Source organism: Notechis scutatus, chromosome 3, assembly GCF_049901735.1.
Source record: "Notechis scutatus isolate UNSWTSFEM ecotype Mainland chromosome 3, rNotScu1.2, whole genome shotgun sequence".
In the NCBI taxonomy this organism is placed as follows: domain Eukaryota; kingdom Metazoa; phylum Chordata; class Lepidosauria; order Squamata; family Elapidae; genus Notechis; species Notechis scutatus.
Genome location: NC_142011.1, coordinates 115,481,715 through 115,504,514, shown reverse-complemented (window position 1 = coordinate 115,504,514; position 22,800 = coordinate 115,481,715). Strand labels below are relative to the sequence as shown.

Here is a 22,800-nt window from a genome sequence, read left to right as displayed (position 1 = left end):
CTGGCCATGCCCCTCCAGTCTCCCCAAGATTAAACACAATTCTGATATGGCCCTCAATGAAATCTAATTTGACACCCCTGCTCTATACCTATACTGTTCTGGACAAATGATAGTTCAATCTCTTCTTGAAAACTTTCAGTGATGGAGCATCTACATCTGGATGCAAGCCATTCTATAGATTAATTATTCTAACTATCAGGAAATTTCTCCTTAATTCCAGATTGGATCTCTTTTTTACGAGCTTCCACAGCTTTCTGTCCTAACCTCAGGAGCTTTGGAGAACAAATCAACCTCCTGTTCTCTGTAACAGCCCCTTAAGTACTGGAAGAAAGGTATCATGTCACCCCCCACCCCCACCCCAATCCTTCTCTTCGTTACGCTATACATACACAGTTCCCTTAACCTTTCTCTGCCCTCTTTCTCGGCATCTTTTCTTATCATGGCAACCAGAATTAGATGTAGTATTCCAAATGTGGCCTCACTAGTGCAGTATAGAGCAGTACTGTCACTTCTTGTGATCTTGACACCATTCCTCTGTTGATGCAACCTAGAACTGCATTGGCTTGTTTGGCTGTTGCCACCTCATACTTAGGTGATGGTCCACTGGGACACCAAGATTGACTTTAACAATTATTCAGTTCTTTTATTCTCTGTGTGACGATGTTTTTAAACTGAATTTTAATTTGATTTAATTTAATTTATGTTATGGGGGATTATGGGTTTTTATGTTTTAGTGGTGCATTGGCCTAGAGGTGGAGCTCTTGTCTCACAAGCCACCAGTGGTTAAGCAAGTACTACTTGTAATATAAATAATATATATAGTACCATAGATAATGTGGAGAAGTGGCCTTAACCATCAATAATAAACTTTTGGAAATAGCTCCACTCCTGGTGTTATGAAGATTTGTTATTAGATATTCCTTGTCTCAAGCAGCTCAGAAACAACAACCAAGTTTTAATTGAAAATGTTTTAAGGAAACATCCCTTTCCTGTTTTTTCCTGACTTTGGTGAATAGTGCTTGTCTTCAAAATTAAACATAGATTTCAGGAGTTAGAAAAACATAAGGAAGCACATTCTTCCCAAAAATGATTTTAAGTTTACAATATTGAATATTTTTTCTTTTTTGTTCTTTGCAATTAAATAGTTACATTTTACAAATGAAGACAAATATACGTGTCCCAGGATAATGTTGCAAGACCCAATCTGATCCAATCAGTTCCCTGAGAATGGGATCCTGCACAAGTCCAAAAGCTCTACTGACCTACCCAGATTAGATCTCAGATACGTTTTATTTCTATTGTTTCATTTGGTACAGAGATGTAAATTTAATTATTAAATTAATTATTATTAATTATTAAATCAGTAATTTAAAAATGTATCACAAATATTATTAACTGTCACTGATAGTTGATACGGGTTGCTGCCAGTATCAACCAAGTATTTTCTTAAAATTTTTGATGTTCCGAGTAGCGCAGGTTTTTTTGCAATTCTGCTGGTGTTATAGCAGGAAGCTGTAATTTCTTGATGTATTGTGTAAAATTCTTGGACATGCCAAGGGCCCTGATGACAATGGGTATCACTGTCAGATGTTTCATCCATAATCGGGTAGTTTCGATGGCCAGGTCATGATATTTTGTGATTTTTTTTCTAGTTCTTTTTCTTTGAATCTGGCGTCTCCTGGTACAGTGATATCAATAAATTGTATGCTTCAGTTTTTGATGACTGTGATATCTGGCATGTTGTGTTCTAAATGATGATGTGTCTGTATTCGAAAGTCCCACAAGATCTTCACCTTCTCATTTTCAACAACTTTTTCCACTTTGTGTTCCCATGACTTTTTGGATACAGGTAAGTCATATTTTTTACATAATGCTCAGTGGATTAGTTTAGCAACTCGGTCATGTCTAGCTTTGTACTCAGTTTGCGCAATTTTGCTGCACTCACATATTAAATGTGAAACAATTTCAACTTTGTCATTGCAAAGCCAACAGTTTGGATTGTCGGTGGTTTTTTGTATCTTCGCTTTCATGGCATTAGTTTGTAGTGCTTGCTCTTGAGCAGTGAGTATTAAACCTTCCATTTCTTTCTTGATAGTTCCCATCTTAAGCCATGCCCATGTTAAGTTGTTATCATATTTTCCTTAAATGTTTTTCAAATGCTGTCCATGCAAAGCTATGGTTTTCCATCTATTTAATCTGTCATCTAGCTGTTTTTCCTTATATTCTGCCTTTGCTTCTGTTTTAATAATGTTCTTCGTTTTCTGTATTTTAGTTCACATAGTCATAGTTGTTGTTATTGTTATTATTATTATTATTATTCATCGTACAGACAGCCAGATGTTCAGACTGGGTTTGGCATTTTTGTCTACCTATCGAGTCTTTACCTGGGATAGGCAAAATTGGATGTTTGGGGGTGTTACAGATATCATTGCAGGATGGAAGCTGTTCCAAGTAAAGCTGCCTTCTGCAATTGACTGATGGAAAATTTGTCAATGCCTATGGTGTTCAAGTGGTACTCCAGTTGTTTTGGGACTGCACCCAAGGCGCCTATTACTATTGGTACTACCCTTGCTTGCCTTTGCCATAGTTGTTCTATTTCTATTTGTAGGTCTTTGTATTTTGTTATCTTCTCCAGTTCTTTCTCTTCTCTTCTGCTGTCTCCAGGCACTACCACATCCACTATCCAGACTTTTTTGTCTTTCTTATCTACAACTGTTAAGTCTAGAGTGTTATGTGGCAGGTGCCTGTCTGTCTGGATTCTGAAGTCCCGGAGCAATTTAACTTTTTCATTTTCTATGACTTTTTCTATTTTTTACCAGTTCTTGCTTACAGGCAAATGATATTTCTTGCAGATCTTCTAATGCACCATTGTTGCTACTTTGTCATGCTGCTGCTTGTAGTCAGTTTGTGCAGTTTCTTGCAGAAGCTTACCAGATGGTCCACTGTTTCTTCAGCTTCTTTGCATAGGCGGCACTTACTGTCTGTTCCTGTCTTTTCAATTTTGGCTTTGTATACATTTGTCCTTAAGGTTTGGTCTTGCACAGCCAGAATTAATTCCTCGGTCTCTTTCTTTAACTCTTAGCCATTGCCAGGTCTTCTTGTTATCTGCTTTCCCTGCTATTTTTTAATGTATTGGCCATGTAGTGCTTTGTCTTCCCATGCCTCCATTCTGTTCTTCATTTGGTCTTTCTTGTAGGCCAGTTTGGTCTCTCTGGTAGTCAGCAAGCCTTCCTGGCATATTAACTTCAGTGCATCTTCTTCATCGTCCTTCAGATATTCTTTCAAAGCCCTTTTTTCTTCTTCAACTATCTGTTGTTGTTGTTAATTGCACAGTCAGCCAGATGTTGAGACTGGGTTTGGAATTTTTGTCTATCTATCAAGTCCTTACCAAGGACCTGGAACAGGCAGATGTGGGTGTTTGATGGTGTTACAGATATCACTGCAGGATGTACCGAGTAAAGCCTCCTTTTGCAATTGACTGATGGAAAATTTGTTAATGCCAATGATGTTTCAAGCGGTGCTCCAGTTGTTTTGGGATTGCATCCAAGGCACCTATTATTATTGGTACTACCCTTGCTTACCTTTGCCATAGTTGTTCTATTTCTATTTGTAGGTCTTTTAATTTTGTTATCTTCTCTAGTTTTTTCTCTTCTATTTTTCTGTTTCCAGGCACTGCCAATCATTATTATTGTTGTTGTTGTCATCATCATTGTGATCATCATTTTTATTGCTACTGCTGTCACCACAAATGTCAGGCCAGTAGATAACAAGAAATGCATTTCAATAATATTTGAGCAGATATTGTTTAGGGTTTCAAATTATTAGGAAATCTCAAGACTATATCTTAGTCTGGCAAGATGATATGCTGGAAGAAGAAAGCCCCTTTGCATTATTGCCAAGAAAACAAGTCAGATATGTACATGTAGTCAGAGGATTTGAACTTAGCTCTTGGGAGAGTTTGATCATAAATCTACGCCAATACTATGAAATGAGTTTGCAATAGGCACCCAGTGCAAATCACCAAGAATAGGTGTGATAAAATATTGATCACATCCATGAAAAAATAGCCAACACAGCATTCTGCTCTACCTGAAATCATAGAATTGTCTTCAAGGAAAGTCCCATGCAAAATGACTTATTGTTACTATCTCAATATAAGCTTATAATTTTCCCATGGTCAAAATTTTATCTTAGCACTTGCCTTTTCTTGTAATCTTGTAATAGTTTCTTAATTGATATGAACTAATTGCTATGTGATGAGGACAGGGTTTTTTTTTTGGTGGGCATTATTACTCTCTGAATTTGATTAGTCATTGACTCCCTTGTATTCATTACTGTTTCTTTTAAAATTTGTTTGTTTTTTAACTGTAACTCTCCTATTTGTGTTATTTTTTAAAAAAACAGTATAGATTTTTTTAAAACAAATGGTGGCAAATACTGTATATCATTTCTATGACCAAGGATATTCTGCAGTTTAGGATTGAGCCCCTAGGTGTCACTATTTACCACAGAGGAACAAAAATGTAAGAATGAGCCACTCCAACTTTCTCAATATATTAAAGCACACCAAAGCATAGATCAGGCGACAGTGAAACAGAAGCATATTTTGCTTCCAAATCTGGATACAGTATATTTTCAACTGGAACTTGAGACAGCATAAAAGAACCTCAGCAGTCAGTAAGTACTATCAAAAGAGCTTTTAATCCTGAGTGGGTGGTATTTATATTGTAGCAAAACAATGAAGAAAACAAAGAGATTATGGAATTATGAACAGAGACTTCTGCAATACTTTATTGTGATGATTGTTTGGGAAGCAGTTTCTGGGCAGATCCATTATTCCATTCCTGAAGAGATGCCAAAAGGTACTTTTGTGGGGAATATTGCAAAGGATCTGGGAATGGATGGAAAGCAACTTTTAGATCATGGACTTCGTGTCATCATTAATGCAGGTACAGTTCAATATTTTATTCTGAATGTCAACCGTGGGCATTTAGAAATTTCCCAATTAATAGACAGAGAGAAAATATGCAAAGAGACAGAAAAATGCATAATAAAATTCCAGGTGCTTATTGAAAGTAAACTAAAGCTTTATGGAATTGAAGTAGAAATCACAGATATAAACGACAATGCTCCTCAATTTCTCTCAAAGGAATGGACAATGAAAATCAGTGAGATGTCAGCATTAAAAGAACAATTTCCTCTACCAAAAGCTCAAGATCCAGACCTGGGGATAAATTCTGTGCAAAACTACCAACTCACAGGTAGTAACCATTTTTCTCTGGAAATGCAAAGAGGCGAAACCAGATCTACTAAACTGGTGTTGGAAAAATCACTGGACAGGGAACAGCAATCAGTTTATGATTTGATCCTTACAGCTTTTGATGGTGGTGATCCCATTAGGTCTGGTATAGTACAGATTCATATCATTGTTCTAGATGCAAATGATAATGTACCAGTTTTCAGCCAACAAGTCTATGAAGTGAATCTCAAAGAGAACATGCCCAAAGGATCCGTAATAGCTACAGTAAGAGCTGTTGATATGGATGAAGGGATCAATGGAGAAGTAAAATATTCTTTTGAGGAAATAAACAAGAACAATAAAAAAATGTTTCTATTAAATTCAACTTCAGGGGAAATTATCCTTGTGGGGAGCCTTGATTTTGAAACATCATCAAGATATGAATTTGAAGTGCAAGCCATGGATGGAGGAGGACTGAGTGATAGGTCAAAGGTGGTGATTTTGGTTACAGACTTAAACGATAATGCACCTGAGTTAGCCCTCACCTTTGTGATCAACTCGGTGCCTGAAAACTCTCCAGCTGGAACTGTCATTGCCATTTTAAATGCCCGAGACAGAGATTCAGGAGACAACGGAGAGATTAAATGCTCAATCCCCAGCAACCTCCCTTTTCGGCTCAAGAAAACAATGGAGAGTTTCTACAGTTTAGAAACAGACAAAGCCCTTGACAGGGAACTATTGCCAACTTACTCTATCACTGTTACAGCGGTGGATGACGGGGCACCACCACTCTCTACGTCTGTGGTTATTTCACTCCAGGTGTTAGACATAAATGACAACCCTCCACTGTTTCTGGAGTCAAAATATACCTCCTACCTTCTAGAAAATAATCCAAAAGGTGCCTCAGCCTTTTCGCTTAAAGCAAGTGATCCAGACTGGGAAGAAAATGCCAGAATAACTTACTCCATCATTGATAGCCCAATGCGGGACTCACCCCTCTCCTCCTACCTCTCCATTAATTCTGAGACAGGGACCATCTATGCCCTAAGCTCCTTGGACTATGAGGAGATTCAAGAGATTCAGTTCCATGTCAAGGCTCAGGATGGTGGATCCCCATCTCTCAACTCTAATGTCTCAGTGACTCTCTTCATCTTGGACCAGAATGACAATGTGCCAGAGATCCTGTACCCCTCTCCTCCCGCTGATGGCTCCACTGGACTAGAGCTGGCCCCTCGGTCTTCTGAGCCAGGTCACTTGATCACTAAAGCAGTGGCAGTAGATGCAGATTCTGGCCAGAATTCCTGGCTCTCCTATCAGCTGATCAGAGCAACAGAACCAGGGCTCTTCACCGTGGGACTCCACACGGGCGAGATCAGGACTGCTCGGCTTTTTCTGGAGAAAGATGCCCTGAAGCAAATCCTGGTGGTTTTAGTGAAGGACAACGGCCAACCACCTCTCTCTGCCTCCGTCACTCTCACGGTTGTTCTGGCTGACAGCATTCCTGAAAGTCTCTCAGATCTGAGCAACATCTCAGCTCCTGTAGATCCTCAGTCAGACCTCACATTTTATCTGGTGATCGGTGTGGTGTTTGTCTCCTGCTTGTTTTTTACATTCCTCCTTGTCTTATTGACCATCAGGCTGTACAGGTGGAAGAATTCAAAATTGTTAGAGTCAGGAAGTGTACATTTTAGTGGAGTCCCAGTGTCACAATTTGTTGGGATGGATGGAGTCCGAGCCTTCCTTCAGTCTTACTGCCACACTATTTCACTCACTAGAGATTCTAGAAAAAGCCACTGCAATTTTCATGAGGAAAACTGTTCAAATACTCTAACCAATCAACCTCTGACCTGTGGGATGAGTGACTCTATCCTAGCCTGTGGGGATTTAAATTTGAAGAATGATGAACAAATCTTAGTCAAGGTGAGTTTAATATTTCAAAGTAATAGTGTGTTTTGTTGATCCTATAAGCCCTTATTTATCTCAACAGTGATTTCCCATCAGTCTGTTTTCTCTAATGAAGCTTAATATTAGGTATTTTAAATGTCTGATTTTGTATTCCTTGTAAAAATCTGTTTGTTTACCATATTGGTCATATGAAATTTCTGTGGAATTGGTTCAGATTATTACACTCACAGGATCATTGATATGAAAATACTGTGTTTTTAGAAATGTATTAGATTTTCTTAATACATTTTATCTTTTATATGAAAACCTTATTAGAAAGACATAGACATAATATTTTAAGCATGTCACTCTTCTCCCTTTTAATTTATGTTTTAATTTTCTAGGGATATTATAGAACAGAGGAAAGAAAATACATAGCATAATTTATCCCACTTTAGATTAATGTTAGGTGACAGGAATATTTTCTTTCAGATATCTAACTGCAATACATTCATATTCTCCCTACTGAATATTCTCTTGGTAACGTATCTTCAGCTGTCTCATGTTGTTTCTAAGAAGTCTGGATTGTAATATGGCTCAAACCTGCTTCCTTATTAACTCTGAGGAGAATTTCAAGAAAACTATGACTGTTGTAAAGATTATTGAAGAAGAAAATGCCATAAAAATAACAGTTCCCAAATGTTATTGGTTCTCTAATTTTATTGCACTGCCTCTAGGCTAAACGAGATGTCTAACTAATATATTTCCCACAAAAAATTAAAGTATCCCATGACATCCCTGTAGGTTTATTGTAGTGCGCTGAAACACCACTTGCATACAATTTGGGAATTATGTGTGTAAACAAATGGCATCTGCTATACGGCCTCCAATTTTTTAAGTTATGTTGTTACTTAGTGCAACACAGGAGAAATTATATTTCCAGAAACTGGCCATTTTAATGTAAAGATATTCCTGTACAGTAGGTAATCATATCTGCAGTGAATGTATATGATTTATAGATGATGCCCATGTTATAGATAGTGTCAGTGCACTCAGTTTAAAATTGCATTACTTTCTTGACTTGGAGAAATTCAGTAAGTTTGCAAGCCATTAAAATAATGATAATGATGGATCTGAAACACAGCTGACACTATTTTCAACAGTTTTGGAAAATTTTGGGTTTAATCTACTGGAACCATGAGTTTAATCTATTGGAATAAATAAGTGCATTTATGTATTGCTGCCTCCCCATGCCCCCAACAAAGCGCGTTGTGACTACTTTTGTGTCTACATCAAATTAGTCCTATGTGAGGGAACATTTACTATAAGTAACCTTGTTACACTTGCAATAGAAAAGAGCCTCTCCAGAGCCCTCCAGTTTGAGGTAGCCACTACTTTGAGAACTGTGTAGGAATTAGCAGACTGAGTTTTTGTACATGTGCATTTTGCCTTTGTTCCCTGTCACTGACTTCCTACTTAATTAACTGATCAATCAGAACTTGGATAAACAATATCTCCTTATTTCCAGGCCAGGGGAATATCTCAGTTTGGTCAGCTTCCTATTTCTGGATTTCTGGATGCACCTGTATTAATTCAAAAGCAAGCAACTATACTTTTTAAAGAAATAGATTACAGTTTATTTTATTTTGCCTACATAAAATATTGAGTTTAACATTTTCACTTGTTTGCTTAAAAACAAACTTCTTTGGAAGATATGTTCCATTGAATTTGGTTGGCAAAAGCTTGATTGAACTAAAAGGACTCATTACTATTGTAGAAAGTTAGCACCTACCCCTCTCCTAGAAGAATGAAATATATTGAGAAATATTAAAAAGGCAGAATATTATATTTCACTGGATGAGAAATGGAGAAACATGCTCTTGGAAAGCAGCCCCCACCTTTTTTAAATAGCCTCAGCAGTTGTCAGCACTTAAGAGATAAAGAGGTACATGGCACCATAGGAGTCTGACAACAGCCAATAGAATACATATTCTTGCACAGAAACAGGAAGTTCAAGTGCAAAGCCCAAGAGAAGGTATAAAAACCCTTCACTCTTAAGTCCATGTGGTCAGCTGTCCAGAACCACCCACGTGCTTCTGCTTCATCAATAAATGGATCCTCATTCCAATCAGCCTCCAGCCTCCATTTTGTCTCCAGTGCCTTTCTCCCAGCTTGGAACTGAACCAGATGAATATTTTTTCCAACACTATGCAATGCCTTCAATTAAATCAGGAGGATTTATTTCAAAGAACATAGGTTTAGGATGAATTCTGAAATTCAGTATTCGCTCTCTAACTCACACATTGTACAAACATTTCTGGAGCACAAATGTTATGGAAATGGAATAAGAAATAAATATGTGGAACTTATTCTTGGAATTAAATACTAGATGTAGATTTATTAGTAAGAATTATGAGTTTATAGTCATCTTGATGGTTTATTTGTTTATATAGTAATCTATATCCCAACTGCTAGTTGATTAATTGTGGGCTTTGACTTTCAAGTGCATATTGTTGCTTACTGAAAATCATAATTCTTCTACTCAGTTGAGTATCTTGATGTTCTCCTCATCTTCTACCCTTCAAGAATTAAGAATGTGAAATCCAGGTTGTGACTGTTCATTTTGTGAAAAATAATTAGGTACCCCACTTCCATTTGTCAGAAAATTAAAACAATGTCAAAAAATGTATACCATTTGCTCAGCAATAGATGTTACCATGCAACTGAAAAATCATTAAATTAGTTACAGCTTGAATAATATTCTATGTTTTTTGTAACAAAAAAATCCCATGAAATTAAAATAAAACTTTATCAGGAAATGCAGTTCACAGTATAGACTCAGGATGTCACTATAGGACAATAACAGCCTTGGATCAGTCCTCTATACTTCTGCAGCTGTATCCCGACAGTTGCATTTCAGTTGACTGGAAAAGATGCAGCAGAAAGCTTTATTCTAAAAGGTGTTCCGGAAAAAACATTTTCCTTCATGAAAGTTTATTCTTTCCTCCAATATTATTGCTAAATAGTGTGAAATTGGAAGCTATTACAGTAAGAAGAAAAAAACAAACAAGAAAGACAATGACAGCAATGGAAGCAAGCTACATAAAGGGAATAAAGGAGCTCAATTTGAGGCAAGTACTTTTTCTGTTCATATTCTGGGATTTGGTTAATTGGGGGATACCTGAACAGGTTCAGTACTCGCTTTCAGAAGAAACAGAAAAAAAATCCTTTGTGGGGAACCTTGCTAAAGATTTAGAGCTGGATGTCAAACAGTTATCAAAATGCAAACTTGCTGTCTCTTCAGAAAAAGAATATTTTGCTTTCAATGAACAAAGTGGTGATCTATATGTGAATGACAGAATAGATCGGGAAAAGATTTGTGGAAACTCAGCTATTTGTATGCTGCAGTTAGAAGTTGTGGCACATAATCCTTTGAATATTTTCCACATAAATATTTTCATTCTAGATATTAATGATAATGCTCCATATTTCCGAAAGAAAAATATCAGTCTCAATTTGAGTGAGTCTCATTTGCCAGGAGCTCGATTTGCCCTGGGAAATGCTGAAGACAAGGACATTGGAATCAACGGCCTTCAAGATTATCATTTGAGCTCAACCCCGTATTTTAAGCTAGAAGTTCAAGAGAGCAAAGATGGCAGAAAATATGCAGAATTAATTTTGCAAAAGCCATTGGACAGGGAGAAAGAGCACACACACCACTTGATTCTTACAGCTTCAGATGGAGGACGTCCAGTGAAAACTGGGACTCTTAATATAGAAGTCAATGTTATTGATATAAATGACAATCCACCAGTCTTCTCCCAGGCAACTTACAAAACAAGTCTGAAAGAAAATACACCAAGAGGGACTTCTGTGCTTCAAGTGAAAGCATCTGATAGTGATGAAGGGTCAAATGCTGAGATATCTTATATTTTCTGGGAAAATCCAGAAAACGTGAATCAGAATTTTATTTTGGATCCCATCGATGGAACACTTTCACTTAAGGAAAGTATTGATTTTGAAGACAGAGGAAGCTATATGATGATAATACGGGCAAGTGATGGAGGTGGACTAGTTGCAGATTGCAGTGTAGAGATTGAGGTTCTTGATGAGAATGACAATGCTCCAGAAGTAATTATTACATCTCTATCCAGCCCCATTCTTGAAGATACTTTACCTGGAGCAGTGATTGCCCTCATTAAAGTCCATGACAGAGATTCTGGACTTAATGGGAAAGTCACCTGCTACCTAAGGGAAACTGCACCTTTCCAGGTGGTCTCATCATCAGATAACTACTTCAAACTCCTCATAGATGGCCCCCTTGACAGAGAAAAAACACCAGTGTATAACTTAACAATTACAGCCACAGACCAAGGCGTACCTCCTCTTTCCACAGATAAAGCCATCTCAGTACCAATTTCAGATATCAATGATAACCCTCCAGCATTTGAAAAACCTTCCTATGTTGCCTACATTCCCGAGAACAACCCATCCGGAATGTCTATTTTCCAGGTTAAGGCTTTTGACCCCGATCTGGATCGTAATGCTCAAATCACCTACTCCATTCTTAACAGCAACGTCAAGGACCTGCCTCTCTCCTCCTATGTTTCCATTAACTCTGAGACTGGAACTCTCTACGCTCAACGATCTTTTGACTATGAGCAGCTCAGAGACTTCCAGCTGCAAGTGCAAGCCCAGGATGAAGGCTCTCCATCTCTCAACAACAGCGTCACAGTCAAAGTGCACGTACTGGATCAGAATGATAATACTCCCCAGATCCTGTACCCTTCCCAAACAACTCAGGGTTCATCAGTCTTTGAGATGGTGCCTCGCTCAGCCGATTCAGGTTATTTGGTGACAAAAGTCGTGGCTGTGGATGCTGACTCTGGACACAATGCCTGGCTCTCTTTTCATCTCCTGCAGGCCACAGAGCCCTCGCTCTTCATCATCGGCTCCCACACGGGAGAGATCCAAACAGCTCGAGCATTGCTCGAGAGAGACATTACCAAGCAGAGGCTGGTCATCATGGTGAGGGATAACGGACAGCCACCTCTCTCAGCCACCACGAGCCTCAACCTGGTCTTTGCTCAGAACTTCCAGGAGGCTCTTCCTGAAATGAATGCCCAACCTAATAACTCAGAGGATCAGTCCAAGCTCCAGTTTTACTTGGTTCTGACTTTGACTTTGGTATCCTTTCTGTTCCTGGTGGCAGTGATTTTGGCTATTATTATGAAACTTCAAGGGTCAAGGAACCCCACTTTTTTTCAGTGCTTCATTCCCAATTCTCACTCAAAGACTGGTACTGTATTTCCTCCAAATTACGAAGATGGGACTTTGCCTTATTCTTATCAGATCTGTTTATCCACTGAGTCCAGGAGAAATGAGCTGACTGTTCTGCGACCCAACGTCCAAATAGTGGAGAATATTCTTTGTGAGGATAAACCTGATACCTCTGTTATGGTCAGTGAAGGTAAAATTTTTGATTCTGGAAAGGGCATGGTGAGTTTTATTCATTTTCTTTATAAATTAAGATCAAACTCTAATATTTGTTTCCATTTTGTTGATACTGTTATAAATATAATTCAAGCAAATATGATTGATTTATCATTATCAATTATTTGTTAAATGTTGGATTCATTTCAGACTTCAATGTCTGTTTTGCTTCAGTTTATTAAGTTGATGTTGCATTGAATATTATATGTACAATTAATAAAATTATATATAATGAATTCTAAGTCATGCAACATAATTATTATATATTTAGCTAATATTTATAGTAGTAATATTTGTGTTAGATGTAACATTGTAATGATCTGTGTTTGCCTTTAAATGCCATTTCTGCTAAAATTAGAAGCACTCAAATGAGAATATTGTCATTGATACCTTCTACTTCTGAATTGATTTCAATAAAATTAAAGGATAAATGTTTATTTTATGTGGGATGACCATTTCCTTTCAGAAGGAAAAGCTCTAAAAAGAACATTAATTTTGTTTTGCCTTATATATTTATCACCATTCTAGGCAGGGGTGGTATTCTACCGAACCAGTAGCTCTGAGGATCATCTGTGAGCGAACCAATTCGCTCTGATGATCAGCTGCTGGGCCTGCCTGCCCACCCTGGCTCTATACTGACCTTTATTTCTTGGTTGTGAAGCTCAGCTGCTTCATGCGGCACAGCAGATTGCCGTGCATCAGCTGTTGAACACACAGAGAGAGTGCAGGATTGCAGGAGAAGGTCAGTATCAAAACCTCTGTGTGTATGTATGCACACGCGAAGCACGCCCACCAAGCCACGCCCACAGAACCGGTGTTAAAAAACGTTGAATCCCACCACTGATTCTAGGAGTGGTGACAATCAAAATACTTTAAATCAAAATTCCTTTCTCTTCTATTGGAACCATAATAGTTTTCCCAGATCTGCAATCCCATAGGTAACCAGTTTATCTCAGTCAGGCAATAAAAATTATCATTCTTCTTTATCGTCCTTTCCTTATGAGTCATCAGAAGGCAAATACAGTTTTTATTAGCAGCAAAAAAGTTAATATTTTGAAGAGTTAAAATATCCTTGTTCAGATAATATTGTGTAATAAATAGATACACATATGATTACACCTTAATCCTTCTCAAGGATTGATAAATTCCAAATTACATCACCCTTTTTCCTTCCAATCCTAAGGTAACTTGGTGGAAGAGGTCATTTTTGTCTATTTGCTTGTTTGTTTTTCTTTTTCTTTGCCTTTTTCAGGTTGTTAAGGGCACTTAAAACATTTGCTCTTCTCTCACCCATTTGTTTGATCATATATCCTAACATTCATCATTTGGGGAGCCAGTTTATTTGATTGATTGATTGATTGATTGATTGTACATCAAGTCTTAGTAGCCACCTAGATAAACTTCCTTCATGATAATCTGACCTTAACATACTCTTGGTCTTCTAATGGCGCACTTGTCAACCACTATATCTTGACTGTATCTCAATACCACTGCATTTTGACTGTAACTGAATCCACTTACCTTGCTGCTGGTTGTTCTCTTTTTTTCTTTTCTTTCCATTCTGTTTTCACACAGCACTAGAGCTTTCTCTGGAGAGTGAGGTCTTTGCATATAATATGTCCAAATTTGGATAATTTGAACCTGATCATTTGTATCTCTCATTAAAAACTCTGGATTGATTGGACCAATTTAGTAAAAGTAAATAAAAGACCTTTGCATTTTTTGCACAAATGATTAAGAGAAGTTCTGTACCCATTCCATATCTAAATTATTTATCAGAGTGCTACTGTTGCTCTAAAATATCAAAACTGAGTGGGAGACTATCTGCTGTAATCATACTGGAAAGGATGCATCATCAAAAGATAAAAGATAAAACCATTTTATTTGTTCTTGGGTTTTATTTGTTCTCCACCCAAATCATAAATTCCACAGTTTTTAAAGGCTGATCTATACTTGAGTTTGCAGGCTTTTGGTTATCAACAAGAGCAAATTCTTCAGCATGATTTCCATCAGTTTCATTTATTTTTTACTAAAATATGGAATAATGTCTAAGGATGAGTCACAATATATATATACATACATATATACATATATACATATATACATATACATATACATATACATATATATATATATATATATATATGACTTATGACACAATTGGGACCAGAATCTCAGTCAATGAGCAAAATAGTCAATAAACAAGATTCCCATGTAACTGCTTCACTCAGCAACTGCAATCCTAGCATTTGTGATGGCAATCTCATGTGTCATTAAATGGACGCTGTCCCAGGTAAGGAATGGGGGGTACCTTAAGGGGAGCGGGAGACCAAGGGAAGTCTGCTCAGGAGCTAAAAATCCTCCATACTGAAATCCAAGCAGGATTTTCAGCACCAGTGTATGGGCTGTGCCAGGTCTGCCATAGCCCCTCCCATCTACCTGAGGCACCCCACACTTCTTACATTAACATGTTGCCTCTCATCTCTCTGCTTGGATTTTGGATCCCTCTTGTTTCTGGGTGACAAACTCTGGCCGAAAGAGCTACCTGCTGAAGGAGTTCAGCTTTCCACCATGCATAAGAGAGAACTCCTCTAGCAGCATGCATGTACAGAGATTTGAGCTCTGTTTCTGCACCCAGCCAAAGGACTCCAGCTCCTCTATGTATGAAAATCTTCAGGATTTGAACTCCATTTCTACACCCTATCAAAGGACTCCAGCTTCATCTGGCAGATAGCTCTTTCAGCAAGCCACCAGAGATATGAGGGAGTCCTCTCAGCAAGTGGCAGCAGCTTGTAATCTTCCCTGCTGGCTCCCCCATTTATTTTCTAGGGAAGCTGGCAAATGATGAGCACGTGACCATGGGGCAACTGGTTGTAATGTAAGTGCAAACAGGTTGTCAAGCACCCAGACTGTGTTCATGTGACTGCAGAAGTAATGGTGCAACATTTTGTGATGACTGGAAGTGCTTTACAGGCCATAAAGCACCCTTTGAAAACCTTCATAATTCCAGATCATCCTAAATGAACCAGTTGTAAATTGAGGACTATCTGTAAAGATATCCTCTAAATTCTTAAATCGAATTTTGACTATCCACAATCTCTTGGGAGATTGAAAGATCAGTATTTTTAGTTGTTTCTGTTGTGAATTATGTACCCCTATTTTCTATATTAAAGTATGAAAACCATGTTGTACATCTAATAATAATAGCTCTTTTCTTAACTTCTTGTATTATGTACATCCAGAGGAGAAACAGGCTGAGAAATTTATAATCCTACAGCCATAATTCATTTTCAGAAGCTTTGTATTCTTTAATCAGCATTTTCCAAGCGCTCTTTAATATTTATTTCAGTAACAATGTTACCTTCTAGAGTCAGCTTAGATCAACTCCCTTAGCTTTTTTTTCTTACTGGAACAGACTTTAATAAATTATTTTGGTATGAAATTGACCAGAAAAATACAATTGATTTTCTTTTCCAGATGAACTGTCACAAGGCTTAGATTCTTATATTATCCTTTTCAAAATTTGTAATAAAAAGACACAATAGAGGATAAACATGTAAAAAAGATGTATTATCAGATAAAGTTTAATAACAGAACAGAATTGTATATGGAAAACAATAATCCTAACAATTTCACCATTAGCCTCTCCTTCGAATGCCTTCCGTGTTGGAGACAATTACAGTAAGAAAAATGTAATCACATATGCAGACATAATAGACTCAATGAACAGATTAAAGATACAACAAGAATTATTCAGCAAAAGTCAAAATATCCTATGGTTGATGTATTTACAAATGGCTGAAAGGATTAAATCTGATTTTAAAATGAGGAAGGGACATTTAAAAAAATGTCAGAATTTATACAAGATGATACAAGATGAACCAGGTCACCAACGAAGGAGAGCAAGTGAACCATCAACCAAGGAAACCCGAGCCATCACCCCTGATCCAGCCAAAACTGATCAAGTAACTGACCAAGCCAGAGGACCAGCAGCCGTGCCAGGTACCCGACCTCCTGCCATTCCAGAGCAAGTGATTCACCCTGGCCAACCCAGAGACCTACAGCTGCAGGGAAAGATCCCCCCTTGGGGGGTGAAATTTGACAGAGACCCCCAGAAATTGGGGTTTTTCCTGGCACAAGTCCTGACCTATATGAGGAATATGGATGGAACTTCCCAATCCAGGGGGCCCAAGTGCGAGTTGTCACCCTAACCCTAGGAGGGGCAGTCGCCACATGGATGGTAACCCTGCACAACATCGATGCTCCAGAGCTGCAGAATCTCAATTGATTCATGACAGTCCTAGGCTACTGCTTCGAAGACCTCCTCGCTGATCGAAAAGCCTATGACTGCATTAGGGTTGTAAAGCAGGGCTGTCGCCCTGTAGCCGAATACACTGAGTAATTCCGTGACCTGGCCAACTGAATTGACTGGCCAGAAGATATTCTAGTCTGATGGTTGAAAGATGGACTCAATGACGACTTGTACACTGGCTGCCTGGCCTGCGGGGCCCCTAGCCACCTGCATGAATGGTACCTGATGGCAAAGGAGGCAGAGATCGACATGACCCAAAACCAGTACCGCACCAGCATGGCTTGGAGAAAATCCCCATCCCAGGGGAAGCAAGAGCCTTTCAAACCCCAAACCGCCATGGCACCAAGGCCATCTGGCTGTTTAAAGTGTGGGAAGGAGGGGCACCACACAGCAGAGTGCCATTCAAAAACCCCTGACAGAAAGCCAGATCAGGGGGGAAACCTGGAAAACCCAACCCCTGAGGAAAAGAAACTGCTATGAGAAGCCAAGAAGTCATGGGATTTTGGTTCCCCTCCAAACCCAGAGGAAGAAACTCCAGCACCCCGAGAAGACAGTCCAAAAGCGATCTGGAAGACAAACCACTGGTAAGCAACCCAATCAAACCACTCACTCTACCCCTAAGACTGTTTATTCCCAGCTGAGGGATGGGGAAGGAAGTAGCAGCATTATTGGATTCGGGGTGCACCCGGTGCCTAATCAACCCAACCCCAGTAGGGAGATTGGGGATCCATCTAAGGAGAATGGAAAACCCCATTACTTTCTGTCAATTAGACAGGACTATAACGGGGGGAGCCAGCCAGTTTTGCCACAGAACCATTGCAAATAAAACTGGGAAACCATAGCGAGATGCTCATGTTCATTGTAGCCCTGGGAATGGAAGGGCCACTAGTCCTAGGACTCACATGGCTATGGAAATGGAATCCAAAAATAAACTGGAAGACAGGAACCATACAATTCCAGAAACATGTAACATTCATGAACACCCCAAAGGGGGAAAAAGAAGAAAAAGAGAGCAGAGAAACAGCCATGGCCAGCCAGCCTGCTGAACCTACTAAGATCCCCAAAGAATCCCAAGATTTGTCCAAAGTATTTCATGAAGAGGCATCTGATGACCTCCCATCTCATCACACCACAGATAGTGCCATTGAGATCCTGCCAGGGGCTAAACTTCCAAAACCGAAAATATACTGCATGTCCCCTAGAGCAGCGGTCACCAACTGGTGGGCTGTGAGAAAATTTTGGTGGGCCACAGAGAAATCTCACCCCCAGAGCACCCTCCCAAAGCAATTAATCCAGGCTGCACAGGAACACAAGGCTGTGCCGCCCACGTGGCCTGCAAGAACCCTCCCCGCTCACTCCTTACCTGGCAAACTTGCTATTTTTCCCTTTTCCGACCATCATCTGTTCTGCTGTGCCGGGAGATTTAGGTTAGCTAGGAAGCAGGAAATGGTTGAATTTCTTGCTTTCTAGCTAGTCTTTAGATCTTCAGCTCTGCTTTTAAACACAGCTGAACTGTGTTAGGACTGTTAGGACTGAAGGTTCTATTATTCAGTGCAGATTCACGGTAGGCAAATTTTATGTGACAGACTCAGGTAGCCAATGGCAGATAGATAGATCACTGAATGTTTCTGTGAGCAACTCAATCTGCCTGCCTGCTTTGCCTGATTTTGGGTAAAAGTTGCTCTCTTTTTATAAAAAATTCAATATTTATATAAATATTTATAATATTTACATACAAGCCATGCCCAGCCAGTCACATGACCACCAAGCCACACCCACAAATTAGGCCATGCCCACAGAACCGGTTAGTGGTCCCTGGGGTTTAAAATTATGAGTTTGGTGGTCCCTGAGGTCCAAAAGGCTGGCGACTCCTGCCCTAGAGAACTAAATGAACGTTTATTGACAAAAATCTAAAAAGAGGTTTCTTCGAACCTACCTGACTGAAAATAGCATCCCCAGTATTATTCCATGAAAAGAAATATGGCACCCTATGCCTCTGCATGGATTTCCATAATTTAAACACCACCACTGTGGAAAATATGTACCCAATCCCTTTTATGGGACATGCTGGCCCACCTCTCTAAAGGATTTTTTTTTCAAAGTTAGATTTATGAGAGGCATACTACTGCATAAGAATTTAGAAAGGGGATGAGTGGAAGACTGCTTTAACACCCCACTGAGGTGCTACCAGTTTAAAGTACGTTCTTTTGGACTACAAGGAGCCCCTTATTTATGCAACTAATTAATGAGATGCTCCATGAACATTTGTACAAAGGGATCCTAGTTTATATTGGTGTTGTGGTTAGCCAGCAGCAGGTGCAGATGGCTGAGGAGAGCAAGGACTCAGATGAGGGGCCAGGACCATTAGGGAGTAGACTGCTGCCTTCAGAGATTGTGGGGACTGGCAGCAGTGATGAGGAGGTTCCCGAGGATCCTGTACCAAGTGCGTGTGCACAAATGATTGCTCAGAAGAAAGAACAGTTACAACAGCACGGGCAACTCGGGAGTAAGGCTGCAAGGTAATGGCCCCTCCTTCAAGAAGATAAAAGCCAGCTGTGAAATTAACCTTCTTTGCAGAAGGCAAAGAAGTTTTGAACTCAGCCTCATGGACATTACAGTTGGTATTTGAAGACTCTTGTAAAATATTACCTGTTGTTTTTTGTCAGTCTTGAAAAAACTTGGCAAGACTCTTTCTTGTCAGAGCTAATTAGTTGGAGGCAGCCTTTTATCTGTGAAGAAACAGGATTCTTAGCTGAAACTTAAACAGATTATACTGCTGCCTTTGTCTTGTGTTTGCTTTCTTGGAACCAGGAAATAGAAATGGACCCACAAAAAGCTGTCATTGATTAGGAGCCACCCCAAACTCGCAAACAACTACAAACCTTCCTGGGTTTTGCAAACTTTTATCATTAGTTCATTCCAGCTTTTGAAAATATCGCCCTCCCCATTACGAGCTTGTTGAAAACGAAGGGGGGGGAACCGAAGCCAAGGCAACGCCTTAATTGGATGATGGAATGCCAAGCAGCATTCAAAAAACTTAAACAACTATTCTCAGCAGAACCAATCCTGAAATACCCAGGCCCAGAGCAACCATTTGTCATCCAAGCGGACGCTAGCGATGTAGCAGTAGGAGCAATCCTATTCCAAAAGAATGAACGTGGACAATTGCAATCATGTGCTTATACTTCTAAGAAATTGACAGAATCCGAGCAAAGATGGGCCATATGGGAGAAAGAGGCAAATGCCGTGCGATGGGCCCTTCTCACATGGAGACATTTCCTAGAAGGGAACAAAATCCCTTTCAAAGTCTGGACTGATCATAAAAATCTTGAAGCCCTGAAAACTCCACGGAAACTCTCCCCTAAACAAGTACGTGCAATATTTTAAACACTTTAATTTCACTCTCAAGTATCTCCCAAGGGGAAAAGGCCTCTTGGCAGATGCCCTGTCCAGGAAACCCCAATAAACAGCAGAAAGACTGGAATGGTAAAACCCATGCTCCAACCAACCCAACTAGCATTCAAAGCAATCACCCGAGCACAAGGGAAGAACCACTTGCTGATAACCCAACAGCTTCCAAATTTAATTTAAGGAGGCACTACTTAAGGACAACTGGCTCCAAGCTAAAAAAAATATTTGCTTACTCAAAGGCAGTCTAAACTGGGTAGAGAACAAACTTTATGTCCCTGCCAGCCAGAGACCGGTCCTCATGAAACAATGCCACGACTCCAAAATAGTTGGAAATTTTGGATTTGTAAAAACCTCTGCACTTCATCAAAAGACAATTCTGGTGGCCATCCCTTAAAAAAACATTGAGAGCTATGTTGCTAGCTCCCCTATCTGTGCAGCTGCAAAAAGAAGACAAGGGAAATCCCCTGGACTTCTACAAACTGTAGCAGAACCTTCAGCACCCCGGAGAGATATTTCTATGGATTTTATATTGGAGCTGCCTGAAAGCGCAGGAAACAGTCATTTGGGTTGTAACGGACCTTTTTTCAAAACAAGTCCACTTTATACCCTGCCAGAAGATCCCAACAGCCAAGGCATTAGCAAAAATGTTTTTAGTACACATTTATCACCTCCATGGAGCTCCCCAACACATTATCTCAAACAGGGGTGTACAATTCACTTCAAAATTTTGGCGGGCATTTTTAAACCTATTAGGCTCTGCCCAGGGCTTGAGCTCTTCGCATCACCCCCAGACCAATTGCAGGACAGAGAGATCCAATGGCAAATTAGAACAATATTTAAGATGCTTTATTAATTACCAACACGACAATTGGACTGACCTTTTACCTTTTGCAGAGGTAGCTTACAATAACTAGGTACACAGTAGCACTGGTTTCACCCCATTCCAGGTAGCCACAGGACAAGAATTCAACCCAATGCCAGAGCTACCCACCAAGGACCTGACATCACCTCCCTTAAAGAGTAGATAAGCAATTTACAAACCACTTGACCAGTGGTCAGACTAGCCCTACAAGAGGCTAGAACTGCTTTTAAAGCTCAAGCTGACAAAAAACGCACTGAACCCAAACTGTTCAAGATTGGAGACTACGTATACTTATTTACAAAGTTCCTACAATCATTACAACCTTCTAAGAAACTGGGACCAAAATTCATTGGCCCATTTTCCATCACCAGAATCATAAACCCTGTCACTGTACAACTCCTACTCCCTAATACACTTAAACAGGTTCATCCAGTATTTCACTACAGCCTACTCAAACCAGAAATCACTTCAATGATCAGACCAGACCCCCTCTTCACACAGCTCCAACCCCCATCATGGTGAAAGGGGAACAACATTTTGAAATTAAAGATATTCTGGACTCATGCGCTCACCATGGCTCCACACAATATTTAGTAGCATGGAAACACCTACCCTCCTACCAAAATGAATAGGTAGCCAATGAACATGTAAAAGCCCCCACATTGTTACAGAAATTCCACCTGAAATACTCTCACAAACCATTTTAATGTAACCAGTCTTAATGTAACACATATTTTATGTCTTCCAGGTGGACTTCTCATTTTTTTGAGGAGGGCAATATGTCAGATCCATGTATCTGCCATTCTTCGGTGGAAGAAAAGGGGTGGTGGTTTTAATACAGTTAATTTTTTTCCACTCAATGTAACCTAAATATCTTAATTCTTGCATTGAATATGTATAACCTTTTACATGATTTATAACCATTGCCTGGTGCCCCAGATGCCTGGAAAATTCTTACCTGTTGGAAAAATTGTAAGAGGAGAAGGGGCCATATAGATTCTAACACCAGAAGAAAACTTCTGGGAACCTTTCCTTAGTTGCTTTCTCAGAGACAAGGGGAAAATAACATGTTCACACCTGTGGATTGGTGGCATCCACATCAAACTACAGAGAGGGGTTCTAATTCTCTTTATCTGAGTTGCATATTCTGAGGGATATCAGACCCTGCTTTGAATGTTGACATGCTTTTTCCCTCTTCAATAAAATATTCCTTTTGAAATACAAGCTTTTCAAGAGTTCATACTTATTTTTGAAGAGGGGAGAGACTGGTCCTTACAATTGCTAAATGGAATTTCATTCACTTGTTGACTAATTAAGGAAATTGTAAATATAAGTTTTTTAGTAGAAAGAAATGAAATTTGCAGATAAGTTAGAGGATTTTAAGAAAGACAAAAAAAATCACCTTTTATTTAAATGTGTTTTTGAGCTCCTATATTGACTTTGGAAATGCTGAGAGGATTCATGTATGGTATATTTGACTGAATACTACAGATTGTTTCCCCCTTGACATTCTTCATACTTGGCTGGAGAAATTTTTGCCAATTTCCTATTCAGTCGGAAGAAATAGAGAACTAATCTCTCTAGGTGGTGACTTAGCAA

At 39.3% G+C, this 22,800-nt stretch overlaps 1 protein-coding gene across 2 annotated transcripts; it reads left to right on the top strand.

Annotated features, from left to right (window-relative positions):
* Positions 1-4,580: 4,580 nt before the first annotated feature.
* On the top strand, positions 4,581-22,425 carry LOC113427443 (protocadherin gamma-A6-like). Of its 2 annotated transcripts, none has more exons than XM_087961003.1 (2): positions 4,581-7,159; positions 21,950-22,425. In XM_087961003.1, exons 1-2 carry the CDS (start codon positions 4,739-4,741, stop codon positions 21,968-21,970), a joined length of 2,442 nt encoding a protein of 813 aa, XP_087817129.1. In that variant the 5' UTR covers positions 4,581-4,738; the 3' UTR covers positions 21,971-22,425. The 2 variants fall into 2 exon arrangements, with proteins under 2 accessions (XP_087817129.1, XP_087817128.1); XM_087961002.1 differs by lacking the exon at positions 21,950-22,425 and adding an exon at positions 10,150-10,403.
* The last annotated feature ends 375 nt before the right edge of the window (positions 22,426-22,800 follow it).